The sequence below is a fragment of the Drosophila ananassae genome, chromosome 3R, assembly GCF_017639315.1.
Source record: "Drosophila ananassae strain 14024-0371.13 chromosome 3R, ASM1763931v2, whole genome shotgun sequence".
Lineage (NCBI taxonomy): Eukaryota > Metazoa > Arthropoda > Insecta > Diptera > Drosophilidae > Drosophila > Drosophila ananassae.
The window spans coordinates 17,874,785-17,899,285 of NC_057930.1; the positions used below are offsets into that span (position 1 = coordinate 17,874,785).

The following is a 24,501-nucleotide window of genomic DNA, read 5'->3' on the forward strand; positions in this document are numbered from 1 at the left end:
CTGTCTGTTTTTGCGCCAGCCAGCTCTCGCGCTCTCCGTCCGGATGGAAGCCGGCTTTTTGAATGTGTATGGTTGCCTCGCCCTGCCACTACCACCTCGTCCTCCCACCAAAAGCCATAGCATAGCCATCATCCGGCGGCTCTCTGCGTTTACTGTCTTTGCAGTGGAACAAAATCAATAACCGAGTAACTCACCACGGTTGCTCTTCGAGTTGGGTATTTGGCTCCCACAGCCAAGTGAAAGACTTTCAGTCTCTGACGGCATTTCCTAGCGCGCAAACACTTTCTTTCGACGTCTCCACCCTTGTTCACATTTCCACAGGAAAAGAAATAAATATATTTAACAGTTTTGAAATAAAACTAACCACGAAAGTATTCACCCGTCCGCTAACGGCAACGCGAGCCTAAAAGTATGCTATCGAAAATGGAAACTTAGTATTTCCACTTCCTAGTGTTTAAATAAAAGTTGTGTGTGCTTGTTATTTCGGCGATTGTTTAACCTAAATGCAAGAAGCGATTATGAAATAAGAAAGCCATTTCATTTTTGTTATTTTTTTATGTCTGGCGAAAACTTCGAAAAAGGTTTTTTAATTTAAACTAGCTGGCTGGCTGGCTGGCTTGGTAGTTATTTTTGAAAACTTATTTTGGATCCATCTCGGGGGTTGCGGGTAATGACTGAATCCGAACCCACCCCTTCTCTCTCGGTCGCTTACTATCGCTAGACTTCCAGACCAGCCAACCAACCCACTTTTACTAGCCATTTACGGCAACAAAAACAGAGAAAAAACACCATATTTTTAGCCGGCAGTCTTGGCATTTCTTTTTACACTTTTCCTCGCCGATTGCGTGCCAAGCTTTCCTTCGAATCACGCACCCAATTTTTGCGTTTTCCTCCGTTTAAGTTTTTCATAAACTCGTAATCAAAAGGCCTCCTCGGTTTACCTGCGTTTTTAGGTCATCTGATTAATGAGTGAAACCATTTTCTTAGCCAGTTTCTCTAATAAGTCAATTAATAAACACGCAAATATTTGCGATTAACTGAAATGTAATAGAATAATCTTCCATTATACTTGGAACTCTAAAAAAAAAACTGATAAACAAAAACAAATAAAGTTCAAAATAAATCAGCAAAGTGGGATTTTGGCACAGCATGAGCCAAAGTTTTAAAACTTTAATGCAAGGAGGTGAAGGATCCGGAGACGGAGAAGGAGTTTCGTACTCGGAGCGACAATCGTCGGAGGATGTGCCGGATTCGACGGCAACAACGGCAACTACAACAGCCGGCGATGGTGGTGGTGGCGGTGGTGTCGGCACCCGGGATGGCGGAGAGGATGATTTCACCGATGACAACAATTTTGAATCGAATTTGCGACGTCGCAAAGGCAAAATAATATCCTGTGCCAAGGAGACCATCGAGAATGGTGAGTGTCAAAGCCAAAAAACAACAATAATAATTTCCTATTTTTCTTTTTTGTTCAAAAAAAAAAGAATTGGCGGGCGTAAGCAGATGAATATTTGAGTGCCAATTGCGTTGAGCTCCAGACCACCCTACTGCGGAAAAACAAACAATTTCCACCGGGGCTTCCAACTTCCAAGCCAGGTTCATTTGTCATAGGTGGAAAATAGGAAATAGCAGGTTGCAGGAGAAGGCGGAACGACGGCGTGCGAATAGCTCCAGGGCTCTCATTTTTCTTTAATCAAAAACAACTGGAGCACGTCGGAAACTTTGATTGGATCCCCTTTGTTATAGAAGGGATTTTGGAGCCACCTATTGCATAGGTGCTTTAAGTCTTTAATTAATTGAAAATATATTTTCTAAAAATATTTTGATGAAAAGTTTACTTTTTCACAAACAATTTGCTTAAAAGTTTTTAATTGTGATCGAGCCAACTATCGAATGACTTTTAGATTGCCGTACTTCCGGTTCCGTTGTCAAGTTCTGTTAGCGTTAGAAAAATAAAACTAACTTTGCCATTCTTTCCGCCGTAAGTGGTGGTATGTGGGGCCACTGCCTCTGTTCCTGCAGAGGCGCATTGCCATTGTCCCAGTTGAGTCCTTTGTGCTGCCAGGCTATTGAAAGACGTCGCCGACGTCTGAAGGAAGGCGCAATTTGAATTATTTATGTAGCAGATGACAAAGAAAATGCGCTCCAAGCGTTGCACATCCCCCACAACAGTGGAGCGGGAAAATTCCCCATTTGATTACTCTTTAATTGATTGGGCGTCTTGCTGACTGCCTGGCTGGCATGTTGGACTTGGTTTTCCGCTTCCCCAGCCCCCCATATTGATTGTTCTTTTTTTTATGGAACAGTGGCTTGGCAGTGGTAGTGGGTTTCATTAAATGTTGAGTGTGCAAATGGATTAACTAGTTTACTTCAAGTGTTTGCCCATTCGCCCGAGTTGCCCCATATAGGATATGGGATGTGATGAATTCTACGACTTGGCTCCTTCCATGTTTACTTGCGGTGACTGCCATGAGGGTAGTTAATTAATTTCATTAGCTTTTATGGGTCAAGGTTGAGCTTGCTTGCGTGCAAGGGTGAAGTGTCTCATGTCAATAGCATACGAGGTTTATAGGTTGGATGGCCCCTAAGTCGATTTCTTTTACTACGTATTGATTATAGTCCTTATATGGTATAGGGTTGGATTTGGTAGAAGAGTGAGTTGTTTGGTGAAAGTTTGTTAACATTTTAAGAAGGAATAATTCTGGAAGGAATACTATTTTAAAGAGAAAGTCATTCTTTATGTTGGTCTCTGTTTATTATAATTTATTTCGATTTGAATTTATTCCCCAGCTTATGTAAGACCATTAGTCTTGTGGAATATCCCTCACAATTTGCTGGCTTTCCAAGTCCTATTTCCGTTTGAATTTCTAATCAAATTCCATGGTCTCCCACTTCGTTAGCTGTGAAAATTGCACAACAAATTTAAAAGCGTGTTGCGGTGTTTTTCGCGTGAACCCATGAGCTCCGCTGGCTTCCCCCAGCGGGGGAAGTAGGGCTCCTGACCTGAACCTCGATTGGCTCCTCATCAGAGTACCATCCACTGTGTGGCCGAAGAGTGAGTGTTCAGGAAGTGCGCGGATTTACGTGTTGCCAAAATGGCAGACATGACTTTTAAACTTTACTGGCAATCTGGAACGAGGGAGTGACGTGGCCAGCTCACCCTACTCACCCTATCCTATCCTGTGTCCCCCGATAACTGCCATCCCCAATGTTCCATTAGCGCCAACCCATTTCTCACTGGAGCTGCACTTGCGTGCGTTAAGAATTAGAAGCAAATTTGCCGAATGGCGTTCATGGGAGCTCATCGATTATTGTCGAGTTCTCGTTGTGCATAGAACGGTTCTGGTTCTGGTAATGGAATTGAATCATACTTCAGTCATATCTAACATTGCCTCCTTTCTCGTCTGGGAGCCGTTGTCTAACTGTCCGTGTTTGTATTCGCATTTTTGTTTGTTTGCCTTTGTCGAAGATTGTTTTGTTGTCATTTTTATTTGCGTTGGCTTCAGGGCACAGCCTGGGAATTTGTTGTACTGCCTGCCATCGGCATTGACAGGCCCCCGAATGGGTCTGTGGATGGCTCCTCGGCATAGATGATTCCATGATTCTGACAGTTAACCCCTTTTATGGTATTGTTGTCAGGGTTCAAGTGGGAAATAAATTTGTAGAGTCGGCAATCGTTTTCAAACAATTGTGCAATATTTATTATTTATTCTATGACCTGAATAAATAGGTTTTTTTTAATAGAAAATATTCCAATAATAATTATTTTAAATGAAAGGAAAACTGAATGACAAAAACTACAGCTTTAAAATTTATGACTTCAACAGACAGCCGATATGAGTAGAAAGCTCCTGAGTAACTAACCATGTCCTTTCTATGGAACCTTTCGTATGAAAGGCTACCTTTATGTGACACTGCTTTTCTTCTAGATAATCTGTATCCATTCACTTGCTCACCCCCTGGGTTATTCATCCTTTGAATCTCTTTATTGCATTGATCTTGGGGCGTAACATGTGGCATTCTACATGCTTGTATATCGCGGGCCAAAAACATAAGCCAAACAAAAGCCCCACATTATGTTCATAGTTTATTCTTACTTTTTGCCTCCACACTTTCATAGTCCTTTGTCTACGAAAGCTTTCGGCTGAGAGAAAAGCAAATATGGAGCACACATATGGGAAAAACATGGCAACGGAAAATGCTTCATTTTTCTTGGGCTGTCAGATTTTTTCTTCTTGGCAAAAAAATCATTTGAAAGAATAAACAAATAATGTTCCCTCTCAGTTGCTCTTGAACTTTGGAGGAAATTAAAAAGTAGAGGTCATCGAAAACCAAACCAAGGAGACTCCATAAAGATAATACCATGGCAAACCATTATTTCGCCATTACATTGTCATTGCACTTTGGCTTAGCTCGAACTAGGAAGCTGAAAAAGAGCGGAACTGATTTTTAAACAAAAAATTTTAATGGCCTTTTCATTGTTTGTGTTGCATTCTTTATGGTTCTTAAGTGCGCAGTGCAGGAGTGCTTTGTTTCTTCCGTTTTCTCTGACAAATTGATGGCTTCTCTCAGGGCCAGCGAAATCTCAAAAGAGTTGTCCAAATTAAATGCGAGGTTTCTCATGAATTTTTATGCTTTCAATAAATCAAATGAATGCTTAAAAATACATACATATTTTGTTTTCTCCTAAGATCCTTTTTCACATAATAAATTACATAAATTTGCAAAGCTGTCAGTTTATTTGAGGAATGATTGCGGTCGTGATGTAGCTCAGAAAAAATGAAGTAAATCAGAAGTTTGTTGATAATCCTTTTTCTTTATTCTTCTTATTTCTGCTTGGTAATATTTTATAAAAAGGGAAGCTTATATCGGAGGACTATTCAGCGAGCAACCTAATACTTAAAGATTTTAAAAACTTTAGCCGAAAGATCTTCAATTGTTTTCTAGACATGCATTCAGTCAAGCCACAATTCTGTTGAAAATCTTGATATGCAAATGCGTGGCAAGTAGTGCATGTTGCTTCCAAAGAAGCCAACCTACCCGACACCGCTCCTGAGCACATGCAACCGAATCGCCTAGCCACAGGCTCACCATCCTCTTCTAACGTGCCAGTTACAGGCAACCGGATGTTGCTGTGTGTATTTGCATCCGTTGCACAGTTGCATATGCTTGGTATACTTTCACCTAAATCGTTGACTGAACTGTCTGACAGCTGATGCGGGATTTTGCAGGTGAAGGAGCAGGAGTCTGCAAAGTCAATCCATCCACAATTCGGATGGATTTTTTGCGTGCGTCGATGTTTCGAAATTGTTAAAGTCATTGATGGCGTCAAACATAATCACCATCATCATTATGAGCACCATTGGCATCTGTGCTGCCGCCGGCATTGAGAGCAGCTTAATTTCCGTAAAAAACCCCATATATTCCCCGCCTCGTTATCCGTATCCCTGCCCGGTATTCTGTTACCATACCGCTTTCATTTGCTTAGCTGTGTGCAAGTTTGGCTCATAGCTTTGATTGGCTGCTAATCTGATTGGCTTATGTCAACGGTTTTACCTTTTGCCTCTTGCCGTTCCGAGTTCATTGCGTGTCGGCCAGGTTGCCTGCACAGTGTTGCTTTAATTTCTTATTGATTAGCTTCGTAAAGGGATTCAACAGAGTGAAACGAGGTGGGCAAGAGATTCCTCTTACGAGTCACTTGGTTCGTGTGATTCGATTTAGAATAAGAATATTCCCTCACCCAGACTGCGGATCGTTTAAATGTCAATGTGGAGGAGGGTATTTCTATTTAAGGAATCAGATGTGTAGCACTATACTGGATGCTATGTCTTTGCTTACAATAATAGTAATAGTATGACTTTAATATTCAATAATAGTTCCTTTCTCTTTGTAAAAAACCAAATAAGGTAGTGATAACCTGGTGCCTGGTTAGACAATGTCCTTTCATATCGAATGCTTCACTCTCCGCCCCTCAAACCAGTTTTCACATGGTATCTTGACACCCCTCACGTAGCAAAGCACTGCCGAAATTCGATTTCAGACTCAGAAGTCTGAATATCCCAGACTTGAATGGTGTTGCAGGAAGGGCTGTGGAGATGGGTGGGAGGATAGACCGTAAAGCCAAAGCTATCTGACAATCTTGCCTGCATTCCCGTTGTGCATAACATTTTAGTCCTGATGATGCTCGTGTATTCGTCAGTCCTGGCTGAAGGCTTAACCCGCTTTACGGGAAACAAAGGATAGTGCACAAATGCCCAAGCCATGGCAAAGGAAATAGTTCCTGTTCGCAGTACTTTTGCTGGGCAGGACCTCCGCTATCTTTTACCTGTTTCCGTCGAAGTTGAGGCGAACCAACCGCCAACAGCACTGCTCTTGCTTTTCTACTCAGCCAAAAAATTGGCCCAAAAAAATACAAAGTAAAAGGAAAAGAGAAACAATCCAAATGTACTCTTTTTCTGTATGTTGCATGCCCTCCGTCATTGGAGCGATTCTTGGCTCTAGTCCAACCTATATATATAGGTATGTATAGTACTTGTCCTGCTGTACGTATCAGTTATATATGTAGGTGTGTATAGTCGCAATAGCCGCAAGTGCACTTGGAAATATTGCCGAAAATGACTAAAATAGAAATAGAAAAAATCAATGAGGCCAACGGAAGTTGAATGTTTGCAGCATTTCGCCAAAAACTTTAGTATCAGTCACTGTTAAATAGCTGAAATGCCTTGAGTAACTATGTTAATATGTAATAAAATATATAAATAGGGATATACATAAATAGATCAAAAAAATATATAAAAACCTAAATAGTTTCTGCAATTTTATTTTGCCAGGCCCAATTAAGTATGCTATGTTTTGTAAAATTTCATGAATGCCACCAATATTTTCCAGTTTGTGGCATTTGTAAACGATTCGTCATTCACTCCGCCTGCTCCTGCTTGGTTTTGTCATAAATAACATTTGACGTTTTTCCACACAATTTTCAGGCTGTGATTTGGAAATGGTTTCATATCAATCACACCCCTTTCGTGTGGCGCTCAGCCAGAAATTCTTTCATCAATTCAATTGAATTTTGACATTCTTTTCTCTCCGATATGGTATGCGTAATGATTTGCAGTTTTTGATCAGGAAAGAGCTCGTTTGGATTGTCATTACATATTTATTGCAATGAAAAGTATATTTATTCGCAGAGCATATTTTTTCTAAAGTGATTGGCTGGAAGTCGTGCGTGGCCTGTTGGTGTGCCTGTTGGTGTGCGCTTTTTAGTTATTTAATTTACATCAACATAAAATCAATTTCCGGTTACCGAGGAGCTGCAGACGGAGGCGAGGATGCGGAAAATTGATGTCAGACAGCCAAGCCATAATGTTTATTCAATAAAAAGACAGCTAGCAGCGGAAAGGAAATTGCGTTATGATGGAGCAATTTTAAGGCTGTCTAGGTCGAAAGCCCTACTAGAGCAACATAATCGGAAGCGACTTTAATTAAGTTAATATTATTAAAGTTAAAAATCTATAAAATATGGCTTAAGCTTTCAGAGGCGAAGTAGTACTGTACCTTGGACATTTGTTTGCCAAGTACATCCGGTGCCTCTTAAGTGATGTTCTGCGTTGCGTGTTCTCCGCCGTACATCCTGTTTACTTGGTCGACGTTGAACAGATGTCCGGACACCACTAAATCAATTATGTGCGTATATATAAAGTAAATATATTCCAATCATAGATTTTCAGTGGTTTACATTAAGTGTGCGTATAGGCGACTCAGATCCGAGATAAGCTGTAGGGCCACATGTGCCTGGCCACAGATTCAACTGGACTCAGCTGCGGTTATCCTTCGGTAGGAGCTTCCTTCTGGTTTAAATGGTTTGCATTTACAAGGCCGGGGCTACAGCCTGCGTGTGTGTCACTTACGAGGCTAAATGCGATTTCCAGTATCGGATCCAACAGCCACAGGGTCTGGCTGTGTCACTGTGTTATTGTCCTTTATGGTAGTTTTTGTGGTCGTTAAAAGGCACAATCAATCATCACTTCCTGGTTCATAGTGTCTTTTTGTTTTTCCACCATAAAGCAGGCTGGAACAACATGCTAAGCACCACAATGTATGCCAACCAGTTGTAAAGCAATTAATCAAAAATCTCCTCTTTTTGGGTGATTAGTCATATCGAGTAGAGGCGGCTGAAATTAAGGCTTTTATTATGTAGATTTGGGCTTGAAGGTGTTACAGAGATTTACAATTTAAGGATCGTAGAATGTTAGAATTACTTTAATTGACAATAATACAAATATTATCCCTAAAATCCCGCACTTTCATCCAACAATTGTCTCGCCTTTTCGATGCCAATTGTTTGTTTCTTTTGACATTCGACAATTGGAGTACATGGCATTGATATACGCACCTGTCAGGTGCCGTCACAGCCACTTTGAACATCTCCCAATTGCAAAAGCCCCGCCACAGGACAAAATTCCTAACATGACATAGTCTGACGTTTGCAGCACATATTACGTATACGCCATGTACACCACCAAATTATGGTTTCGTTGTCTCGCATTATAGATTAAAATACCTCCCTCCAGCTGACATATTCACTTTTGGTTTAAATTGTAAACACAAAATGGTTTTTCGCAGACTTAATTATGTTTAAAGCAATTAAAATTATTAAAGCTGCGACGAGAATCTGGTTGGATCTCTTCAAGAACCATTAAAATGTTGGGGGCCTGGCATTCTTGCTTCTTCTAAACGGTATGTGTGTTTGTGTTCTTAGAGGTTTTTGGGGGAGAATTCGTGTTACCTTATATTAACATAGCAGCGCTGGCAACTAAATAATGTTCGACATAAGCACACGCGGGAAAATGAAAAGAGACAGCAGTGCGGAGAAAATCTCTTGCCGTGCATGTCCTTGGCATGTCCTGTTTGTTTGGCTCGCTGCCTGCCTGTCCTGTTGTTATCTCGCGCCTTGCTTTTTTGCTCTTGTCTGACCCTGTGCCTGTTCCGTGCTAAGTGGATTTTCATTATAAACATAAGCAAGATTTATTATTTAATTTGCGCACATAATTTGTAATTATGTCCACAGGCCCTTGCCTTTCCGACAACCCTGTTTCAAGCCTGAAAGATAATAGGAAAAAGATTGTGAGGTTTCGAAAGATGCAAGATTAGCTCTCTTTCAATTATATTTATTTATCGACCTAAAAGTTGTAATTTGTTAGAAAAAAGAACAGACACATTTAAGCTGAAAGGGCCCAAGAAACTTTAAGCCTTGTCGCCGTCAACCCTAATTAACCCTTTCGAGAGCCAACTGAGCAGAACTGAACCCTTTAATTTGGCAAGGACTTACAGCGCACTTAGATAATTGAAACTGTTATGGAGTCTGAAGAAGATGCCATTTAATATAATGGACTATACTATCTCGTGTAGTGTCCGCTGTCTTCAAAACATTTTGATTTTCAATTGTTCGCCCTCAATTATTTATGCAGATCCAATCAATATACTCGGAACTCGTTCAAGGGCCCGTCTCGATGAAGGGTCCGCCATGTAGATGCTCCATCCCAGCCAGACCCATTCGTTTTCCATCTTTCCCTTCCACTCTGATTGGGGATTTTGACACTTTGAGTGGTTTTAGTTGTCAGTTATAGCATTTGGGAAAAAGAGTGCGGAAGAGCATGTCTATGAAAAATCCTTTTGCATAAAATATCAGCGCAGATAAGATGAACGAGGGAGAAATGTGAAAGAGGCATAGCCTTGAATAATTGTATATTCTTAAAAGCGTTTACATAAAATTAACTATCTGTATTATATATATAGAGAATAATCCCCTTCTATCAAAGATTAAGCTTGACACACATTGACAATCCGATTTTGCTAACCACTTTCACTTAACATGATTAAAACTCAATTAAAGCCTCGGCACCTTAATGTCCTTAAGCCACTCAGAAGCACAAACACACATACCTGCTGATGATAAATACTTATGCTGGCTCTGGAGAACGCCTCCGCACATCCATTGTGTCTGCTCCGCCGTATCCCGGGGCCTGTGTCCCATACACAAATGCAATTAATTTATGCTGACCAAGCGGTGGTCCTTGAATGTTCACTGTCCTGTCAACCACTTTGGCAGTAAAAGTTACAAAGGACGAGCAGTGGATAGCCGGTGAATGTTCCGGAGGAGACACGACAAAAAAATAATGGGAATGAAGTTTTGGGTACATTAATCACAGAAAGGATACAGTGCATCAATACAGGCTTGCCGGCAAAGGACACTACATGTATTATATATACATACGTAGTTTGTAGTAAGCGAAGCCAGAAGGATGCCAATAAAACTGAAAAAGTGAAACGATAAAACCACGGCACCTCTTAACTCCCAAGAAGGAAAATACTTTACGGCTGACTGGGTTTAATAGGACCCATGTGAAAAATTTGCTCCAATGAAACAGAAACGATTTATTCTTTCGTCGTCGATTAAATATTTAATATCCTTTGCGCAAGGATTTAAGTAAATATGCAAATAAATTTATGTATGAAATGAGTGTGGTAGGTTGACAGCATTTAATCGGAGTATATATCTCCAATGCATCATTACCTAAGTGTTAAATTTTTATTAAACCATATGATATTATGTTGAAAACAAAAAGGACATCCATTTCAATGTTGAAGCTCTTGTCTTGGCTTATCAGGATGAAGCAATATATTTTATATTGTTTATATCCTTTTAGCCATTTTGTCAGATTGTCGTTAGAGGGAAATCCCCTAAAGTGAACACCACTTTGTTGTCTCCCCGCCAAGAATGTGACATGTATTTGATGGCGAGTCTTCCCAATCGACTACCTGACCTGACTAACTTATCCGATAATGGAAAATGGTTTCCTCAGTAACTATGTATATTGTGGAGAATGGACGGAGTACGACAGGTCATCATCAAAATTACATCATCTAATTTCAATTAGAGGCAATTCTAGCTCAAGTCAATTATGTCAGACATTCAGCGTGGAGTGTTGAGCGTTTGCTAATGAGCTTTTCTAGTCATTTCAGCAGCTTCACGTCTCTTGCTACTCTCGGTCCTCGTTCATCGTCATCAAGGTTAATTAAAACATAAACTGTTTTAACTGAATGTTGTCGAGAAGGGATCTGAGCTGCACATCATCACACTCCGCCCAGACTCCAGAGTCAGCAGCCGCTGATTAAATTTGAGCCATCACACTCTTCCAGCCTCGTCCTGCTTATGCAACAAATTATGCGTCGGCTGTGGCGCGATTCGGGTTTTGGTTGCGCCACCAACCGAGCCCGGATGGTTGCCCAAAGTCGATTTCATTAATTATTCAACGCACAGCCTGCCCCTGGGCGCCCACTGCTGCTGCTGATTTAACAGCCGAAAGCATTAGCTGGCACTTCCTCGTCTGGTTTGGTTTGGTCTTGGTCTTGGTCCCGTTTCGCCGGGAGTCGTCCTTGTCGGTGTCAACTTGAGCATGTGCCGACTGTATAATGAATTGTGTAGTTTATGTGATGGAGGATTCTGCTGGCTCTGCCATTTGGCTATTTTCCTTATTACTCGCAGAAAATGATTTAGATAGGGTAGGATTAGTAAGGTGACCCTAGATCAACACAAAAAATGTAGAAGATTGAAGAACTGTTTGGGTTATCCCTAAATCGAAGTAGTTCCTGTAAATAGTAGCAATAATTTAATAATGATTAAAGTAACCAACAAATTGCCAACATTTTGAGCTTTACATATTTTATTGGCCCTATCCTAATTTGCATTCCTACGCCGGCAATAAAGTGTGTCGGGTTTTGGCTTTTTCCCTCACCTCAAACTGCCTTTAATTTTATTCCCCAATCCCCTAGGATATGGAAGGGCAACTATGCACAGAGCGTGCTCCTCCCGGCAGAGGTCCTTGTGGCCATGATCCATTCTTTTGTGACAATTTTATGAGCAGTGCGTGAGGGTGCCACGGCCATATAAAAGTTGAAAGTGGAAACCGTTCCGGCGTGCTCTTCCATCGCTCCCAGCACCATCCCCAGCCATAGCCCCTGATGGGTGCGTTTGTGTTTAGCATATCAAAATGGCAATCGTATATTGTGTACATTGATTGCGTATGGGTTTATCATGTGATGCCCGTGGGGCGTCGGATTTGGGTTCTTTTTGAAGCGATTTGGTATTTGCATTTGCCACAAACAAATTCACAGCTCATTTGCCATGCAACAGAACCAAACCGAACCAAGCCGCTATCTTTCAATTCCATGCTGGTATAGATTTGTGTTTCCTGTTGTTCCTGGTTTATTCATGGAATTAATTACCGAACTCCGCATCATAGGATACTGTCATCTTTTGCGGTCTGCTTTTGTCGTTCCTAATGAGTTTTGTTCTACAGATCCCTCCTCCAACGCAAACACCATATTTAGAACTGGCAGAACCACTGGAATGCATTGTAATTAAGCCCTTTTTGGTTACCAATTCAGAGGTATTACAACATAATCTGTATAATTGAGTTTGTTACATAAATATCTAAATATGCCAGAGCTAATGGAGATTTGTTCGGAAAGCTGTTCCGAAAATATAAATGGCTCTGATGTTTAATTAATGATGGGTTTTGTTTTGTGTCTCTCATATTTCAAAAGACGAAAGCTTTTGGGGAATTAGAGGATTTTTTGTATTTTATTTTAGGCAGGAAATTAGAAAGACTTAGGTATTAAATCAATGGGAGTCGATTTTTTTTTTTTGGTCATCTCCCCAAGTAACTGTGACATTTCAATTAGGTTTTTTTTCCAGCTCTGTCAAGGGCAAAAGAAATAACTATTACTATTCTTATCAAAGGCCAACATTGGCAGCCAACCAACCAAAAATTTGGGGTCATTGCAAGTGACATTATTCATTAGCCAAATGTAAAGTGAAAGCTGTTGATAGTGCGGCAAGGTCACGAGTCCTAATGGCTGCAAGAAGTCCTCGCCTTCTATCAGTTGTCGTGCAGATGTGCTTTTTTCCTTTCTCCCCGTCATTATTATGGCTTCCTTTGGAAATTCCACTTTTGGCCGGGTGCAGAGCAGGACGAGTTCATAATTAATTACGACCGTTAAAATCTGGCACCCAACTTTCGTTGATACTACGGGTACACTTGAAATATAGATCATTCTTTGAAATTATATAAAATAGGTATTCTAATTAAATAACATAAAATATTATTTTTCATTGGCTTTTAAATGGATTCTTATATCTTCTAAATTGAATTGTGCTTTATAATAATTTTGTACTGTGTAAGTTTACCTTCTGTGGAAAGCTTTGTTCAGTCATTAGTCAATTCTTTCGTAATTTTTCTTGTTGCCTCAACTTCTCAAGTTACCTGGTTGTATTTTTATTTTTCCTTCTTTTTGTTTTGTTTTTTGATGATGCTACCTCCTCTAATTAAAAGTTGTAGATTTTTGCGGTTTGTCGTTTACATTTGTACCATGTTGTCAGCTTTGTTTATTTATTTGTTTGGTTTATTTTGACTATCTATCTGTGTATTTGAGTGGCATAGAACATTTTTCCCGAAAAGCTGCCTGTGCTGCGGATTTTATTCCTATTTGGCTGTGGTGTCCAAAAGGGCCACAAGTTTTCTATTTCAAAGTTTGTACCTCTTTTGCATATTTTTTCTATCGTTTTGAATTTTTTTGGCCAGCCCTAAAAGGGTTGATGTTTTTATGTTTGGGAAAAATCCTTTCGTTCTTGGGGCTTTGCTATTTAACATTTTTTTTAGCAGCTGAAAAATCATAAATATGCAGTTGGAGAACCAGAGCAGAAGTGAAAGTAAACGTGTATTTTCCTTTTGAATTTTCCAGCTTCCCGCCAACTACGCCGCAAAGTGCCCTACGCCGGCCATCTGATGACGCCGCGACGCCTCTGGCTCAATAAAATTCCCACACAATGTGACGTGGTTATTGAATTTCCAGAGGATGCGCCAGACGAGGCACTCCGCTGGCTCCTGGCCCGCATCCGCTCCCAACCGCCGGCCGGTCTTGGCCTCCTGGTCCAGGTCAAGGCGCACGAGAGTACGCGGCGGAATGCCTTCTATGTCAGTGCTCCGGTGAATGTGTAAGTGGATCTTTTAACGGGCAGGGGGGGAATATTTAATTAAAAAGTTTTCCTTTTGATTTTTCTTCAAAGATTTCAATTGAAACTGTGCTCATTTCCTTATTTCATAACCAACTCTGGGTCAAATAAGACTCATTGTGGGCATTTGAAAAGTTTATTAAGATGTTCTTATATCACCAGATTCAATACCTTTTTTTAAGTACCAACTTGAATTTTAGGAAATGAAAAAAGAGCAGTTTGGCATCCTTTTTATATTAGCCCTGAAATATAGGCAATTGTGTTATTTTGTGTCCTGATTTCAGAAAATAATCAGAATATGCTTGGCAATCTTTCAGAGAAAACCTTTTTTTTGTAATATAATATTATTATTTATGTATTCTATAATATTTTCTAATATAAACACTTATTTTAGCCTCTTTAAAGCCGCCGAAGATGCCCGCCTGCCAAAGCGTTTAAGACCGGATTTGGGCGGCGCACTTAGAGAGTTCACCACCCGCGAGAGTCACTGCTTCCAACAGTTGCGTGGGGATGTGGGCAGTACGGTGCTGTTCACTTCACAGGAACGTCAATGGCTGGTCCTTCAGGTGCTCCAAGGACTGCGGGCCGGCTGCAGTGACATCGATGCTTTGCACGGACGAGCGGCTGTTTCTGAGGGCCAGAGCATCGTGGCTGCCTGGCAGGAGTCCGGCCTGATCACACAGGTCTTTCCTCTGCACGAACCCAGCTCTCTGACTCAGCTCCAGACGCATTGGGTTAAACAGATATTTGCACCACAGCCTTTAGGTAATGGACAGGATGAAGATATCCTTTTTTATGAACTTATTTCTTTATTTCTCCCCTTTTCAGATGACATTGCTGCCTATTTTGGCGTTAAGGTTGCCTTATACTTTGCCTGGCTAGGTCATTACACCTGCGCTTTGGGCGTACCGGCTGTTTTTGGCACCATTCTCTATTGCATCCTCTGGGGCAAGGGTCAGACGGCCCAGGACATGGGTCATGTGCTCTTCTCCTTATTCAATGTAGCTTGGGCCTCGCTCTACTTGGAGGCTTGGAAACGGTATTCCGTGGAGTTGGCTTTCCGTTGGGGCACTTTATCAACGCCACCAGAGTTGCTGGAGCCGCCCAGGCCCTTGTACAAGGTAGGCCAACCGAAGTTATAACCAATTTGTATAATTAATATGTTGTCGCGTATGCAGGGTCCTTTGGAGGAGAACAACGTAACTGGGCGACTAGAGCCCAGGGAAGCACCTGCTTGGCAACGACGTGCGTTTCGCTACCTGGTCAGTTTTCCAATTATAGGATGCTGTCTCTGCATGGTCTTTGTTGTTATGTTTCTCATGTTGCGCTTTCAGGTGAGTGGCATAAAAAATATATGTTATTCTGTAAATACGTAACTATAAGGAAGAAGTCTGTGAGTGTGTATGGAAGTGACAATGTCCTGCGTGTGACTTTTGCAAATACGAAGCGATAAGTGAATATTAAACTAAATGTAATATCCTTAAAGAAGGATCAAATACTTCCTTCGTTTTTTATATTGCGAGGAATATCATTATCGTATAATCATATTTTTATGGCCCATCCAAATGTATTATATTTCAAGTGGTTCGAAACAGACCCGTAAAGCTTTATGTTTATTTGCAAGCCAAACACTCTTGGCCGATCACGATATCGTACTCAACTCTGTTTGGCTCCAGTTCAGAGCAATTCGCACGGGTGTTACACGGGGCGTATAATTAATATTGTTTTCACATTAAGGGGATGTGTGTGTGTGTATGTGTGCGACGTGATGAGGTCCTTGTATAGGTGTGAGTGTGAGTGGGTGTTGTCTGTTTATCAATTTGTGTTAGCCACTTTTGGTTGCTGTTCATGTTTGTGTTGGTATTGCTTAACATACACACGCTCATATCTGTACTGCCCCTCGCACACACTTTCCTTCTATCGAATATGTAAATATTTTACTTGGTTTATTATCCTTTTTTTTCGCTACAACTATGCTAAAAACATACATCTAAAATATTGTTAACATAATCACTCACCACGCCTCATTCAATTGTTGTTTCATTTTCGTTTTATTAAAACTTTTGTGTTGGTCTTCTGTTGGTTTTTCTATTTTTGTATACTTCACAGGATTGGCTGGATCACCATAACATACCAGACAAAGGAATTGCTCAATGCATGTATAATTTGCACAAGGTTCTTATTCATTTTTACTTGCATTTTAATTGTTAAGCGTATGTATTGTGTAACCACGAGTTTAATTTGTAGTCCCGAGCGAGTGCTTGGCTCTAATGCATAAAACATGCAACATGATTTATGGATAAGGGGTAGCTTTTAGTAGCCAATTATGTCATTAGCACAGAAATATCATAATCGGATCAATCGATTTATCCTTAAGAGTAGTTAATTACGCTTACTAGCTTCACATTTCAGTTATGACGGCAATCTACTCGGTTACTCCGTGGAATTGCTACAATTGGCAGCGTTTTTGTTGGTAGTTATTTCCCATTCTTCAATTAATCCAAACCGTTTCAGACTGTCTCTTTCAAAAGGAATTGTTTTGGTTTTCGCTCTTCCAGGCTGTGCTAACCAAGCCGCTTTTTCATTAAAACTTTGGCCACACATATGCAGTTCGGTCGAAGCGTTTTTGCAATGGCTTGCGGCTATTATTTTGCATACGCAGTTCTTTTTTCACACTTTTTTTTTATTTTAACCAAGCTGACGTTAATTAAAATGTTCAGCTGGCGAAAAATAAACTGCCTTTGGGGAAGCTGAAGGATGAGCAAGATAGAAGAAAAAGGAGCACATTAAAGCCCAGAACTGGCGACCCCAACAGCGACGTTGATAAAATACTAAGCAACTTGTGTTGACATTGCCAAATTTTACGCATAATTGAAGATTCAGTGTGGGAGGAGTGAAGTCCCAAAGTTAGGGACTATCCGAAAGGACGATGGACGGATGCCACCATGTTGAATGGCCATCAACTAACCGTGACCTTCAAGCCCTCATTGTCTTAAAATCTTGAGGGAAATAAACTTTAATTTGTCCGTTAGTGTTAGATGGGGGAATTCTATTTTTTGCTGCTATCTTAAACTTTGACCTTTGAGTGATAATTGCGACAGGTCCTTTTGAGCTCTTGTTAAGCGAAGGAGGATTGCATTTTCATGAGATTGAAATAGTTTTTAAACTCTTACCGACTTATCTGTTAGAATTAAAGATTCAACTTTTGACTGGTAGTCCTTCAAAGGCGTGTCTTATGACCTTTCACGCGATGAGAAACCATTTCACACTTTCGTCTGCTCATCTCGTAAGAAGTGCTAAAAAGCTGCCATCCTTAGTGGACATGCTCCCATCTCACTAACCAGACAATGGACCTTTTAGTTGTTGTCGTTACTGTTGTTTGGCTTTTGGCCACCGTTGGGTGTTTGCTGGCAGTTCATGTGGCTTAATGCGTACCTGGGAGCCTGGGGACAATGGCATTTTCGGTTCCGTTCTTTTTACTGCTCAGCCGAGCACCTAAATGTTGTCGTAATGAAGCGTGCCACGTGTGTGTGTGAGTTTGTATGCGGTTATGGTGGAATTTGTCAAGAGCAGACTAGTGTGGTGAAAGGACAAGTATCCAGTTGACTGTTTAGTGGTTAGCTGGATGTGTGGCATAAAAACCAAGTAACATACATTGTATCAAATGACTTGTATGGAGCTGCTGAAATTTAATGGAAGTTTCCATTTCGTTAACTTCCTGGATGCATTACCTTGATTATTACGCGGCTGCAAAAAACAAAATAATTAAAGCCCATTAAGCATAATACGTCAATAAAAAAGTGGTCAACTTCAAAGAGAATTAACAGCTATTAAATAAATTGCCATAATATGTTGCATGGTTTGGGGAAAAAGGAATTAAATTAACTGCCTATTAGCTCGAATAATGCGAAACTTTATGAAAGCTTTTTAAAATATGTAGCTACCTTAAACGAAGGCATGAAAGGCTTTTGTTAAAGGATACCTATTGTATTTAACTCTTCAATAAATAGTAAAGTAAATATTAAACCTGTATCAGGGATATCAAGAGAAATACAAGCCACAAACAAACTAATGCCACGGAAATAACTCTTAACATCCCACATCCTGTGAAATAATAGGAGAAAAATAGGTCAGGAAGTGGGGATTTATAATTAGAGGTTAATTAAACGATATAGGAGTTGGGCTGAAGTGGGCGTGCGGAAATTGATTAGCATTTTCAAGTGGGTGGGTGGAGCTAATGTTGATTAATATTTACACTTCCCCCTGACATCCGGCTAATGAGAAACTCTTCAATTAAGATTTATACGAAGCTTGTTTCATTCCCAAACACCAACAGGATTGGTGGGACTCGAAACTGCCGGAGGAGAGCGTCCTGTGCTGCCTAAGTGTCATCCCCAAGGTTCTACTGGCAGGAGCCATTACCCTAATGGACGAGGCTTACTTTAAATTGGCCGTGTGGCTTAACGACCGGGGTTAGTGTGGCTATCAGAATGCTTGAGCTTCCAAACTGATTCAATATTTTACAGAAAACTATCGTCTGCAGTCAAAATATGAGAATCACTTAATAGCCAAAGTGGCTTTGTTCCAATTCGTCAACTCTTTCCTATCGCTTTTCTATATTGCCTTCTATTTACGGGACGAGGATAAGCTCAAAGAGGTTAGTATTATATTCTTTGTAATTGGGAATTATTTAATTTTATTTTATAATCCCCTTAGCAACTGGCTGGTCTCTTAATTTCCCGTCAAATTATTGGAAATCTTCGCGAGTCCGCCCTTCCCTACTTTGTCGAACAATGGAAGTTGGCCAAGCTGAGCTTCAATATGTGGGGAGCTCTGAGCCCCACCCAAAATGTGACACGCAGCCTGGCCGAAGAACTGGCCACTGCCGAGGCCGAGCTGAAGGCGGAGGGATCCGGCACGCCCACTAAAAGCCAACACCACCAAACTGAATCCAAACGGAATATCGGACAGGCCGAAATTGAGAGTTCTTTGTACAAGGTGAGTGTGTGCGACATTTTAATTATTCAATTGTTGACTCACCCCTTTTTTTTGTGCCCCAAATTCCATTTCAGTATGATGGCACATTCTCGGACCATTTGGAGATGCTTGTTCAAATGGGATATGTGGTGCTCTTCTCGGCCGCCTTTCCCCTGGCCGGCGTCTGCGCTTTGATCAACAACCTGATGGAGATTCGTTCCGATGCCTTCAAGCTGGCCCATGTGCATCAGCGTCCGTTTGGACAGCGTGTGGCCAACATTGGCACCTGGCAGAATGCCCTGAGCATCCTTTCCCTGGCAGCTGTCATCGTGAACTGTGCCCTAATTGGCCTTTCTGGCCAGGTTTCGAGGCTGTGGCCGGGACTGACCACCGCCCAGACAATAATTCTGATTGTCACTCTCGAGGTGAGAATCATGGAATAAAGAATTTTTTGTTACTAGTTTATTAAACTTTTTTTAAAGTTCTTTATACAATATTTTACTTTAAAAACCCTTATTTTTTAGTGCATATTTTAAATAACTGAGATAAATAAATAATTGTGACTCTGTTTGCAGCACATAATGTTGGGTTTGCGGCAGGCACTCACTTGGTTACTGCCGGAGTTGCCCTCCTGGCTGGCGGCGGAAATCGCACGCGCCGAACATTGCCGCCGGGAGATGCAATGCAAGGGCACATCGCCACGACCCACACCGCCCACGCCGCAGTCGACCACGTCCACTCAGCCGGAACAAGAGGGTCCTAGCAGCATGCAAATGGAAAGCGGTGCCAATACCACCCACGATCAGTCCATGGAGAGCCAGGTGGCCGACGATATACTGCTCTATGGTCAGGATTTCGCCAGCTATGGTCGCAACATAGAGGCGGATGTTAATATTTATGAGAACCGCGACTCGTCACCGGACTCACCGCCCTCACAGGTGGGTGTGGCATTGGCTCGAAGTCTAATATGCATTTAAAAATTACTCTTTCACTCTGCAGACCAGCACCATACTCATCAGGCCGTTGCATGAGTCAACCCCCCCGCACGGCGGCGCCTCAATGTCGAGTCTGCATCAGGACGGCAATGGCGGGTAAGTTTCCCCACAATTAGAGTAATAACGAAGGAGTTAGGGTCCTGACATCCTAAGTATTTTGCACACGCCAAGGAACTAATGGTCCCTAAACATTATACTCGTATACTACATGCTCTCACGACAGCTCGATTTCGAGAGAAAAATTATGAAATCTACTTTTTTATACCTTTACTTTTTTAATAATATTCTTCTAGTTTATTATGCGCACTTTCTTTCATTAATATTTTTGGCTCCTTTTAAAATTAAGCTCAATTTGTATATTTATTCTTTGTTAGAGCTTGTCAGAGTTGTATTAGAAAATCGCAAATCTTTATACCGGAAATTCCGCCATATCTTGGATATTCAGTGAGAAATTTAACAGCTCTAACCGGAAACAATCCGAGAATGAAACAACAGCAACAAAAGCTGAAAAGCGGGTAAATGATGGCTGGATGGATAGTTGGTTAGATGATAGATCGATGTGTGTTATAACAAAGATGTATATAATAGACCACTTGAATGCTGCAATTGTTTGCATCTGGAACTGGTTTCGGAAATCGAATAGAATTCGAAATCGGCATTAGATCTGCTTACCTTAACCCTCTAATGACAATTAATCAAGATAATCTGTAATAACTTTAAAACAATATTTTATCTTACTATTTCCCAAATACTATTCGTATTAGAGGGTTAATTAATGTTCGTTGCTGTTTTTAAACTTTCCACAAGCCTTCAAAATTCGTCAAACTCTCTCTATTGGCCAATCTGCTGAATCTTCGTTATCTTTTTATATGTATTTACTAATATGAGCTTTATCTAATATTTTTTACTATATTTCTTACACTTTTTCTGTATTTTTTCCCCTCTTTCTCGCTTTTTTTATGGCACAGAGCTTCTGCCAGCACGCTAGCCCTCAACTCGGCGGCATATGCAGCCCGAATGCAGGCGATGCATATCCAAGAAATACCGCCATTCCGAAAGAAATCCAGCGATTCAGCTGATCACACTGGCAGCAGCACCAGCAGCAGTCCCCAGCGGACCACAATGCGGCAATTATCCGGACAAAGGGATCCGCAGCAGACGATCCCGGAGATACCACCGTACAAGACCCGAAAGATATCCGCGGAGAGCTCCACGCACCTGACCATGAGCGTAAGATCCTGGGGAATAGAACTGTAGTATAATCGCACTTCTTATAAACAGGAACTACCCTCCAATCACAAGAATTTCCTTAGTGACCAGGTCCAATGGGCCACTGTAGCTGCTCCATGTGTATTGTGTGTCTGTAGAACTTAGTATTACCCGACACAAGCTCTGATACTTGTGGAATTTACTAAAAAACCGTAGCTATCCTAAATCATCACTCTACTAAATTTACTAACAATTTCTGAAGACTTCTACACTCTTAACTTTCAAAGGGACTCGAAATATAAGTGTATAGGTTGAAGGATAATTTATAAAAGATTAATTTGAAACTTTACTGATGTTTTTTTTAAGTAATTAGGAAATTGAAATTAAGATTTAGAAATGCACTACCTTAACCCTCACTTGAATAAATACAAATACTCACTTAACCCAAAACCCCACTCGAATTTTGCCGTTCAAAGGACAAGCTACACATTAAACTTCATGCACCAGAATGGATGTCACGATTAAAAGTCAACGATAATACGAATCTCCATAGAAGCATAGATTGTATTGCAAAGGTAGTGGAGAGATGCCTATAATATATATTTTTATAAACATGCATATATGAAATCCAGAAGAATGTGTTTGTTAATCGATGTGTATTGTTGGTGTTCGTCCTTGGAAATTACACAGGATCATTGATAGTAGATGATGTATTAATAGTAGTATCATAAAGTTATATCCTCGTTGAAAATTGCTTTGATTGAAAATTCAAGTTTTGGGCAAGGGGAAAGTAACCGAAAAATACTAATTTGGCATGGCAGAAGCTTTCTTATAAACAACTCCACGCTGGCTTCTTAATCCTACACCACACCTCCACCCCATCACTCATCTATTAACCGACAAATGGCATGGATATATAGCATAATACCCATGAATATATATAGCCTATCCCCAAAAAGCTTTTGATGTCTGTAGATTTGGCAAAAAATCACACTGTTCAACTAAAATACTAACTCACATTCTTTTCTCCGTATATCCAACTGAAGGAACTTGGAAACACATCAGAAACCGCGGACATTCTAAAGCCAGCTCCATCCTGGTGCAACGTGGCCATGAAGTCCGGAGCACCTGGCAGCAATTTAGCAACTCCGCCAGCCTCCCAGCAGCAGCAGCAAATAGTCGCATCCTCATCCTCGTCCTCGGGTGGTGGCGGTAGCGTTTTCAGTCCCAGCGGTGCTGGTCCAACTGGCGCACCCGCTGGCATTAGTAATTCCCAATCCCGGCCCAGTGTCGGCGCCCTATCCAACTCCTCATCCAGTTCATCCCACAAGCAGCAACAGAAGCAGGCCAAGGAGGAAAGGGAACGAGAAAAGGAGAGGGAAAAGGAGAAGGAGAAAGAGAAAGAAAGGGAAAAGGAAAAGGAGAAAGAAAAAGAAAAGGATAAAGAAGCTCAGGCCGCATCCACATCAGCGGGCAATACGGATGATGAAGCCAAGGGTAATTTATACTATATACTTAATATATATTTATCTGATATGTTTCATCCTTGTTGCCCTTTTAGCTGCTGAATTGGCTGCCAAGAAATCCCGCCTAAAACAGAAGCTGGTCAAGAGTGCGAGATCCGTGGCCATATTCTCCCTCAAACTGAAGGAGCGGAGACAGCGCGAGGCGGAGAAGGCAGCCACCATAGCCGTAGAACATGCCAAGGTAGATATTAAAATTTATAAAATAAAATCAAAATTAAATATAAAATTTCTATTACAGGCTCTGGCAAAACTACCAATGCCCCAGCCTGTGGGTGGCGAGTTGTCCTGTATACCCATCGAACAGCTTATCCAAATCGACGACATCAAACCTGCGATTAAGCCTGCAAGCACGACAGCTCCGTCATCCTCGAGTCAAGCCGGATCGTCGACGTATCAATATCAGAATCAGTACCAACAGCCGCAGCATTATCATCTGCCCTCACATTCGCACCCACATACGGATAATTAAATATTAATTATTAAATTCGAAAATCCCGAAGTTAATTAAACCACTCGCACACTTTGTAAATAGTTTTCTATGCACTTGATCCTTCCCCCATCTAGCTGAGATCTTATCGAAATTACTGATGATATGTGAGCAAATTTGCTGAATGTGTGTCTTGTCCAGAGTTGGATGCAACTATTAAACTATACCTAGTAGTATTTAGTAGGGAAACTAAGTTATTTCATTCAAAACAGAAGCGTATGTTTTGCCGAAATTAATGACATTAAAGCCTTCTGCAATAGTTGAAACATTCAAAAGCGATCAAGCCAAATGCAGAAATAGCAAAGCAATAATGTTTTGAAAGACAAATTTTAAAACGAATTTTTGTTTAGCGTTTTAGCCGTTAAATGTGTTTTTTGTAGTCAATGTTAATTAGCGTTTAGCAGTAAAAATCAATTTGTTACACGAAGAAATGTTGAAAATGTTACGTTTTGCATTTATGTTGCCAGTAATTGAATATTGAATATACGTATATTAATTAAGGAATACAACAATCAAACACACTCACCCACGAATCAAAATCTGACAGCACAACGACTTGCTGAGGCACTTACACGAAACGAATACAGACAACTGTGAGATAATATCGTCCATTGTTCCTTCCATATTCAAAGGATAAAGCCTTCGCACTCGCTTTTAGCTATGGTACAACTGATCGGATTAAAACTATCAACATCTGCAGCTTTCTCTTACGAAAAACTATAAATATAATATGCTGCATTTCTTCGTTTACTCAGTAATTGCTTTATTACAAGAAATATGTATCGTATTGTAGGCATAGGTCCTACTTTTAAACACAAGCGCACTCAAACACTCACCCAAACGATATTTGTAAATATATTGTAGCTTTTAAGTGTAATTGAAACGATCTATACAAACAAAACTAATATAATGATTGTATGTGCTTTTGTGTTGGATAAACAAACTCAATTAAAGCCCATTCATTTGAGAAACCCATTAACTGATTTTTAGTTGGTTGGCTATAAGGTTTCTAACTTGGCTAAAAGGAAGTGGTTCAAAAAATGGTATACTTTTAGGAACAAGTGATACTAAAGAGAAAGGTACCTTATAAAAGGTATTATAAAAGATTTTAGTACTCAGTCCGCCTTATACATGTGTGATTTTTAAGAACCAGGTTCTTATAAACTCAGTCTTCTAGATTTTGCTTTTAAGATACTTTGCCATTAATCTGTTTACCCCCATTCCTTTTAA

The 24,501-nt window shown here is 40.7% G+C and overlaps 1 protein-coding gene across 10 annotated transcripts; it reads left to right on the forward strand.

Moving 5' to 3' along the window:
• The first annotated feature begins 223 nt into the window (after positions 1–223).
• Positions 224–24,246, forward strand: LOC6497166 (anoctamin-8). 10 transcript variants are annotated; one of them, XM_044716450.1, is made up of 19 exons: positions 225–409; positions 954–1,420; positions 13,807–14,059; positions 14,472–14,842; positions 14,906–15,198; positions 15,256–15,411; positions 16,187–16,252; positions 18,414–18,549; positions 18,604–18,734; positions 18,794–19,075; positions 19,150–19,479; positions 19,630–19,992; positions 20,054–20,145; positions 20,424–20,564; positions 21,018–21,279; positions 21,735–21,833; positions 22,305–22,755; positions 22,820–22,965; positions 23,023–24,246. In XM_044716450.1, the coding sequence occupies exons 2-19, from the start codon at positions 1,150–1,152 to the stop codon at positions 23,251–23,253; spliced, it is 4,074 nt and encodes a 1,357-aa protein (XP_044572385.1). In that variant the 5' UTR covers positions 225–409; positions 954–1,149; the 3' UTR covers positions 23,254–24,246. The 10 variants fall into 10 exon arrangements, with proteins under 10 accessions (XP_044572389.1, XP_044572385.1, XP_044572384.1 ...); XM_044716449.1 differs by having other exon boundaries at positions 988–1,420; XM_044716451.1 differs by lacking the exon at positions 21,735–21,833 and having other exon boundaries at positions 988–1,420.
• The last annotated feature ends 255 nt before the right edge of the window (positions 24,247–24,501 follow it).